Raw genomic sequence first — 9,296 nt, 5'->3', positions numbered from 1 at the left:
ATGGAGATGGCACATTATTTTGGGGATGGAGAAAATGGCTTTCTATGTTTATTGTATATTACACTTACTGCCTTGGGCAGGATATATGTCCAAGTATCTAAACTATAGATTATATAATATGAACTTAAAGGGAATAATTAAATAAGTAACTCTGAAAGACAAATATTTAATGACATAACTGGCTTGATTTGAGAAGCATTTTACTGTGTGTTAGCTTCATTTGTAGTAAGAGAGGATCATGTAATTATACGTCTGTAAGTAAGTTATATGGTTTTTCTCAGTATAAATTAGTTCAATATTTCTAACAGTTTTTAAAAAAAATTTTTCTTTTAATACCTTTGGCAGACTGTGGTTTTCATCAGAAGTGCTAATCTTTCGTCAGGATGGGTAGTTCAAGCATCTTTTCATGTTGCTTTCTCACAGTTTTAAATGACATATCTACAGAAGTTCTTTTATTAGTGACTTTTCCCTTCCTGGCCCCATGCCATCTGAGGGCATACTCTCTAGCTCTTTTTTTTTTTTTTTGTAGGCATCAGATATATTCTGAAGTCAATACTAAAGCTGTTAGAATATGACATTTACTAAGAATCCTGCCATTTTAGGCCCTTCTTCTTAAAGGACAACAATTCCATTGGTATTTAGTAAAAAACAACATGGTTTGGTAAATTTAGCTCTTTTTCTTGACATTGGCAATGATAATACAATGCCTGTGGTATATAATCTTCGTGGCTGACTTGTAAATCCCTACAGATATGTGGTTACTTCTCTACTCTCCCTCTCTTTGGCTTGGGCAACTGCCACGTTGATGCACTGGAGCCATTCTTCTGCATTCTTCTCATCCTTGGCCTTAAAGACATAGGTTTTATTGTCTGTGAAGATTTCGAAAGCCCGGGGGAGAGAGCGGTCCTTGCGTTTCTTGGCCACAGCTTTCACACTCTGTACTTTGCTGAGTTCTATTGGGCAGTCATCAGGGTCATCTTTCTGAAATGCATGGGAAGAAAAGAACATGGGCTGGCTGTTACTGTAGGCAAGGATCTGTGACTACTGGAGAATTTTCCAAGAGGGCCAGAATCCTTTCACTTTTTATGGCTCAAGACCTTTGTTATTTTGGGTGCTAAGTCCTCAGAATCATTAGAATAACAGAAGGAGTGAGCAATCGGGCCTTTGCTAGAGTATGCACAAGATAACTAATTTATAGAATATTATTATAAAGTGAGATTTGGGAAAATTCAGAGTTATTGCATTTTCTATTGACGTTATATTAATAGAGCAAGGTGCAAGGGTACAATCTGGAGTGCTATTAACTTATAATTTCAGATAGCTTGGGAGGCATGAAATTGAATTTTCCTTTGTGCTACCTCTGAGAAGGATTTTGTCAAATCCTTAATTGAATAAAGAGGTTTCCAGTGTTTGCATAGACCAAACTGTTTTTGAAACTCTCTGCAGCTTTGGAAGCATGCTTTGTCTACATAGTAAGAGAAGGAATATTTAATGATGTTGCATTTGCCTTGTATTAAAGCAAAGTATAAAGATCTGTACAATACCAAGGTTATCACACTGGGCTAAGATGAATAATTTTAAGGGGCCAAATATTTCTTTAAAGCAATTTCATGTCTTTAACATGAATACATTTTGTCTACCAAAGAAAGTATCTATGGTTGAGAATCTTGCCAATTATCCTTGCCCACCTCTCCTCTTGGAATCACCCTCCTTTCACTTTGCAATGAAAAACATCCTTCTCACTCATCTCATGCTTTCTATAATGTTTTGTCCAATGTGAAAGAATCTCAGAAGCACCAAGCAAAAAAGCAATTCCAACTATCGACGTTAGTGAAGTATCCATCAACCAAGGCAATGTTATCACTCCTCATCTATTTCATTACGAGATGCATTTTCAATAGTATTTCAATTTTTAATGTTTAATAATCATTAAGTTTGGCATTATACTTATGGATTTTCATGAAGGATACGACTTTTTAAGAAGATAACTGAATCATAAAAAATAAAGACGGATGGTCATAAGAAATTAAAACAATTAAATTTCAATTTATAGTTTTACCGCAGTGAAAAAATGAAATGCCATTCAGGATAAAATGCTGTGATAGAGGTAGAATAGACACCTGATTAAAAAAAAAAAGAAACAATGTGAATGTTTCTATTTAAGAAAGAGCTAAAATGTATTAAAAATAGATAATGTTAGGTATTAAACTGCTATAGTATTTTAATCCAGTGGTTACATTTAATGGAGAGATGTAATCCTTTTGTTTTAAAATGTCAATATTTACAATTCAACAGAAATAACAGTCTGGGCAAGTGTTTAAACTTATGATAAAAGTATTGCTGCAACTTAAAATGCTGCAAGGTATTACATAGATTTTTTTCAAAATTCTTTTAGGATACACAGGATAAAGTTTGAAGACATATACACTAGACAATACTTTATTAGCCTAATTTGGTTTATAGTAAGTATCTTACAGTAACAAAATTGCATTTCTTTGAAGCAGCCTGTAGTACAGAGATTGATAAATGAAGGACTGATTAAGAAGATTAAAAGTTACCATAGTAATTTTAAGATGGACAGTCAGTCAACTGAGATAGGAATAGACAGAAAGTCAAAGGACACTATTGCCTAGCTGGCTAGTGGAGATCAAGATCTTAAAAATGCCAAAGTGAAAGATTAGAAAATTTCATTAGAGTCTTTTAACCTCAGTTCTCATTTTAAAATGCACATTTCTTTCATTTAAAGGGGGCCCTTTCACAAGGATCTGAAGCTTCAGCAGGACTGTTGACAACTGGTAGGTTATTGTTTCCCTGGAGATTATAGGTATTTTGCTGTGGCCTTCATGCTATATTAAATTATTTCCCACTATTTGAGCCACAAGTTTTGTCAGAGTTGTGGAATGTCAGGCCATTATTTCCTGATAAACATGTCAAACATGTTAGCTAATAAACATGTCAAACATGTTAGCTAATTATAAAATTGTTTTTTCTTTAAACTTTATTTAAAAGCCATGAATCAGAAAGTATAAAGATCATTATTCAAGTTTAAAAAAACTCTTATGGATTAACTCTGCTTTGTCTTAAGGGATCTGGAAAATTATTACATCTTTATTTCTATTCTTGATTTCTGGAATAAAAACAGAAAATTCAGATAGTCATTTTAAACACTTTAAACATGCTTTAGTGTGAACGTACACTAAAAAAAAAAATGTTTATTTAAATCTCCAATAGCTTCTAAATTGAACTGCCATAATGCTTCCCTATAGAAAAGATGTTCAGCCACAGAAAAGTCCATCTGTATATGTTGTAATACACACAGATGAATAAAGTAACATGAATACACAGTAGGTATCACAAAAATATTCTTTTTCTTTCAAAAAGTTAACAGAAGACTTATTAATTAAAAAAGCACTGGTCAGAATTTGCCATAATTCATATATATGATACTTGATTCTTGTTGACTAAAATATTCAAATAAGTTTTATGAGTACTCTAAATATATAGTGAATATGGCCCAGAATGAATTATAATTTTTAACTAATTGAATATTTTTCATTAATTGATTCAGACAGTTTAGTTTATTTGATCGTTATATTTATGTATCAAATTGACCAAGCTAATGGGTACCCAGATAGCTGGGAAAGCATTACTTCTGCATGTCTGTGAGGTGTTTCGGGAAGAGGCTGGCATTTGAATTAGTGGACTGAGTGAAGAAGATCCATGCTCACCACTGTGGGTGGGCATCATCGAATCTATTGTGGATCTGAGTAGGGTAAAAAGTTGGAGGAAAGGTAAATTTGCTCTCTCTTCTTGAGCTGAGATATGTATTCTCTCTTGCCTGTGGACATCAGAGCTCCTGTTGTTTTGGGCCTTCAGACTCTGGAACTTACATCCCTCCCTCAACTCACCCTCATACCCTGGTTCTCAGGCCTTTGGCCTTGGACTGGGAGTTATATAATTGACTCCCTTGATTCGCTGGCTGCAGGACACAGACTGAATTACACCACCAGTTTTTCTGTTTCTCCAGCTTGCACACAGCATATCATGGAACTCACCTTCCATAATTTCATGAGCCAATTCCCATAGTAAATCTCTTATATATCTTTATATATCATATATATATATATATATGTGTGTGTGTGTGTGTGTGTATATATATATTTCCTTTATATATCTGCTTCTATGGAGATCCCTGGTGAGTACAGTTTACCACTGGCTCTGTATTTTTTTTTTATTGCATTTTAGGTTTTGGGGTATATGTGAAGAACATGCAAGATTGTTGCATAGGTATACAAGTGGCAGTGTGATTTGCTGCCTTCCTCCCCCTCACCTATATCTGACATTTCTCCCCATGCCATCCCCCCCAACTCCCCACCCCCTGCTGTCCCTCCCCTATTTCCCCCGAACAGACCCCAGTGTGTAGTGCTCCCCTCCCTGTGTCCATGTGTTCTCGTTGTTCAACACTGCCTATGAGTGAGAACATGTGGCGTTTCATTTTCTGCTCCTGTATTTTAAGTATACATGGGAAGCAGTAAACTCATTTAAGAACATGCTTTGGTGTAACACTGCCAGGTCTTGACCCCAGTTGTACCCTTTCTCATCTTAGTAGCTCTATCTTTGGACAATCCAATCAGTTTCTTTGACTCAGTTTCCTGATCTATAAAATGGCAATAATAGCAGTGCTGGCCTAATAGGATTGTTTGAGGCAATCCAAGGTGTGGCATGATAAGCACTGAGAAAATGTCAGTCATTAAGATTATTTTCTAAAATAGCCAAGAAATAGGTCAAGATTTGATTCCTCTTGATCCTGAATCAATAGAGTTTATGATAAATAAAACCAATTTGAAAAGAAGATAACTTTGCGTTATTGATTGGAATAGAATGCTACTTCAGAGGCTTCCCACTGAAAATTCACAATATGGATAATTACTGAGCATCCTATTCAAATGGAAAATTATATTAAATAAATATTTATTAATTTGATAATAATTCTATTATATTCACTAAGTGAATATTAAATAGATGAAAGACAGTAACATTTTAATCAGAATTAAACTTTGTTGACTATAAAAAGTACCTAAAGGAAATCAGCCTCCATTTTTTCCTTTTTGCCTATGTCCTCCTTTTTTGGACCCCCACTTCAAAATGTAACCTATAGTTATAAAAAAATCAGAGCCAATATCATGTCATAAATTTGTGTACATGGCCCACAAGGAAACAAAGGGCATGATCTCTGAGTCAAGACCGAGTAGTCCTTCTGCAGTTCATCTTCTAAAGCTTAAGTCAACTAAAACAAGCTTCCATAATAAACTGGAAGGGGACAGTGAGCCAACTAACATAGGAATGAACAGACACATATAATGAAACAATGCTGTAAGATGGTGAAATGGAGATGGAACAATTATCAAAGTTTAAACTCAAGACAAAATGTCCAGCTAATTGGTGGAGATTAAGACCTTAAAAATGCAAGTGTGAAAGATGATGGAGGAACTTACAGACTTTCCTTTTTGAAACAGAAGTTGATTTCCAGCCAGTGTAAAATAACGTGTTTTCCACCTTTTGATGAACTTCCATCTGACTTGCTTCTCTTTAAGTTTTCCTTCTATGAGAGGCTGGCCATCTTGATTTATAACTGTTGAAGGTAGCAGAATGATCATGCCATTTATTTTCCATTATTTATTTGGCAGGTGATCAAAAGTGAGAACTGTACAGTGTACTAGAACCCAGTTAGCATATCTGGAAAGTAGGCTAATAAATTATGAATTTGGTTAACCTTTCCTCCTTTGTCCCTAAAAGAATGCACAATTCAGATGTGACAATGGAAAAGTGTTGAAAGCCCTTATTGACATTTTCAAAAGGAATTGGCTCACACAAAGAGCATCTGGTTAGCAGTATTTAAAGTTTATTGGGATATCTAGCTTTCTGTGCTTGGCTTCTCTGTTTCGTGGTGTTCCATTTCTGATGTTGGAATGACCAAATTAATTTGGAACAGTTTGAAATTTTGGCACAAAGTACCTAGTATGCCATAAGCTTCATTTTGGTTTTGCCAGTAACTAGGTAATAAAAAACAAATTTCCATCCTTTATGACACATGAACTGCTGGAAATATAGCTTTAAAAATAATCATAAACCCAAGTATATTTAGCTATTTGGCAGCAAAAGTCAATGCAGCACTCCAAAAGACATGTTTCCTAAAGCCACAACACTAAGCAGCAAAGGCAAACTTACCCAACATTTGTACATAATATTCTCACTCTCTGGAACACATGTATTCTCTCTTCCCTCTCTGTACTCTCATCTTCACCTAGTCAATAACTGATCATTTCACATTTCAACTTAAATGTTGCTTCCTTTGGGAAGGCCTCTCCAAATCCAGATGAGGGTGGTTTTCCCCATATGTTCTCATGACACAGGCATGTTTTTTATATATCAGGGGTTATCATTTGTAGATAGATAATAGTGTTTATCTGATTAATATCTTTCTGTCTCATTCAGTTGGAAGCTCCACAAGGGATGAGTCTGTGCTTTGTTCAATGTTGAACTACCAAGCATGTAACATGATGCTTGGCAAATAGTAAGAAGTCTATAAATATTTGTTGACTGAATGGATTAATTTTACATTGAAGCAGAGTGTGCATGATTACAAATGATCACAGAAGATCCATTGTAATGTCAGAGTTTAGATGCTGAACTGAAGAATTTAATTTTTTTTTACCAACAACATAAGATTCACTCTTCAAATTCAGATAAAAACATCTGATTTTAGTGGGAAGGGGCAATGGAAAGCTCGATCTGTAGTAGGACAATATTTATTTATATAGATTTATCTTCAATTTTCATGGCACTTTGAAAGCAATAAGATTTTTTTCATTGCTTTGAAAAAATTCTGGATAGTGCCTGTTTGACCATATGAACACAACCTGCCCTTTGTACGCTACCATTTCTTTTTTCCGATATAGGTCTAATAATTGCCTCACGGGATTGTCCACCTTCACAGAGCATTTTCAGTATATAAATAATAAAACGTACAGTTTTTTGGGGGGGAGGGGGACATACTCTACTCTGTCACACAGGCTGAAGTGCAGTTGCACAATCTCCGCTCACTGCAACCTCCAACTCTTAGATTCAAGTGATTCTCCTGCCTCCGTCTCCTGAGTAGCTGGGACTACAGGTGATCACTACTACACTTAGCTAATTTTTGTATTTTTAGTAGAGATGGGGTTTTGCCATGTTGGCCAGGCTGGTGCCAAGGTCCCAGCCTCAGGTTATCTGTCTGACCCGGCCTCCCAAAGTGCTAGGATTACAGATGTGAGCCACTGTGCCTGGCTAAAATGTAGAGTTTTCATAAACACAGTACTACTAAGGCTAGTTTGTTTATTTATTTATTTATTTTCAGATGACTATGCAATTGGCTGTTCCAGTGTCAACTCCAAATTAGGGCTAAAAACTGGCCAGGCACCTTGGCTCATGCCTGTAATCCCAGAACTTTGGGAGACCAAGGCGGGTGGATCACCTGAGATCAGGAGTTTGAGACCAGCCTGGCCAACTTGGTAAAACCTCCCCTCTACTAAAAATACTAAAAATAGCCGGTGTAATCTCAGCTATTTGGGAGACTGAGGCAGGAGAATTGCTTGATCCCGAGAGGCAGAGGCTGCAGTGAGCTGAGATCACACCACTGCCCTCCAGCCTGGGCAGCAGAGTGAGACTCCATCTCAACAACAACAACAAAAAGAAAAACACTGAAAATACATATCAAATAATGAAATATATTGTAAGATAGTGATAAGGGCTATGATGAAAATAGAATAGGGAGTAAGTGGCTTGGGAATTTAGTGTGCATGCATTTGAGTGATCAGGAAAGAGCTTGGATGTTCAAGGTTTGATATGAGACCTCAGTGATGAGACCTCCAATCTTCTGAGAAGCTCCAGTGGAGGCTACTACTGAGCATAGCAGAGGCAATGGAAAGCAGGAACCTACAATTAATATCAAGAATGTAATTTCAGAGTTCTGCTTTGCTTTGATAGGAATTGTCTGATGTGGAGCATTCTTAAAGCTAGTAACGCTCTTTGCAAATTTAAATTTTCCATAAACATGGTGGTTTCCTTTGTGCAACCACATCTACAGAGACTTCAGTTAAAGCATTTAGGCCACTGTGTCTCCCCAAGGGGTTATACGTTCCTTGAGAGCAGGAACAGCTTTAACACAGGGTCTGCCTAGCCTAGAGGCTCAGTAAATATTAACAGTGCAATGTTGTCATAAAGCATGCAGCAGCCTATCTGGGATGAGGAAAAAAAGGCTTCAAGAGGTGAGCCAAGTGGAGAAAAAAGGGGAAAAATAAGTAAAAACAAACAACAACAACAAAATATCCAAGCTGAAATTAATTTAAAAAAATTAAAAACACCCATTTTTCATATTTTCAAGTGAGAAAAAATGGTAATCTGATTGTTACGTTTGAAGATTTTGAATATTAACTTAGAAGATTTAGATTTGAATCCTCTAAACTATAGTTTTCTAATCAGCAAGCGAAAATATTCATGACCCCCTCCTTAACAGGAATACTGGGAGATCAAAAATCAAAAGAAAAAAATTTATGTGAGGACGCTAGGTAAACAGAAAAGCATAAGGCACTACTCCCTCACTCTAGCCGCACTTCTAGGAAAAACATTACAGTTTGTGATCACTGCTTTCTTGCCATGTTTTTTTATTCTTTTTCTTCCCCCCAGGACAGGGTCTTACTTTGACACCCAGGCAGGAGTGCAGTGGTCATGTTTTGGCTCACTGCAACCTCTGCCTCCCTGGCTCAAATGATTCCCCTACCTCAGCCTCCCGAGTAACTGGGACCACAGGTGTGCACCATCACACCTGGCTAATTTTTTGTAGTTTTTGTACAGTCAGGGTTTCATCACGTTTCCCAAGCTGGTACCATGGTTCTAATGGCAAGATGATTTAATGTAATGTGATTTAATAAAGATACATTTTTTGTGTCCCAGTCTTTCATATTTACTCAGAGAAACATTTGGAATAGTTATGATATCTGAGATAATTTGAAATAATGATTGACTTAGGTGATATTTAAGTACATGGATCCTTTTGGATCTGACATAGAGGATTAGCTACTTTCTCAAGGCAGATCCAGATGTTGACTTGAAGAGTTACGTGTGAGAAAAGTTTACAAGGCACACTTGGCAAAATTGTTGGAGTCCTTAAAGACATGGAGTGAATGGGATATAATGGCTATGATGAGAGAGTCAAGACAAAATGATAGGCTTTCTAACAACAAAGGATGAAGGCCTTC

General features: G+C 36.4%; 1 protein-coding gene across 4 annotated transcripts in view; it reads right to left on the bottom strand.

The window, feature by feature from the left end:
- Positions 1–320: 320 nt before the first annotated feature.
- VEPH1 (ventricular zone expressed PH domain containing 1) overlaps positions 321–9,296 on the bottom strand; it is a 223,796-nt gene continuing 214,820 nt past the window's right edge. For 3 of the 4 annotated variants that reach the window (XM_017500789.2, XM_017500785.2, XM_017500784.2), the window contains 2 exons: positions 5,496–5,632; positions 321–981 (listed from right to left, as the gene is read on the bottom strand). In XM_017500789.2, coding sequence (XP_017356278.1) covers positions 745–981; positions 5,496–5,632 — 374 coding nt within the window. In that variant the 3' untranslated portion in view covers positions 321–744. Of the gene's footprint in view, positions 982–3,181; positions 3,296–5,495; positions 5,633–9,296 lie in introns of those variants that run through there. The other variant, XM_037728584.1, reaches the window with a different exon arrangement.

The sequence above is a fragment of the Cebus imitator genome, unplaced genomic scaffold (genome assembly GCF_001604975.1).
Source record: "Cebus imitator isolate Cc_AM_T3 unplaced genomic scaffold, Cebus_imitator-1.0 Scaffold270, whole genome shotgun sequence".
Lineage (NCBI taxonomy): Eukaryota > Metazoa > Chordata > Mammalia > Primates > Cebidae > Cebus > Cebus imitator.
This window is presented reverse-complemented; position numbering and strand designations above follow the sequence as displayed.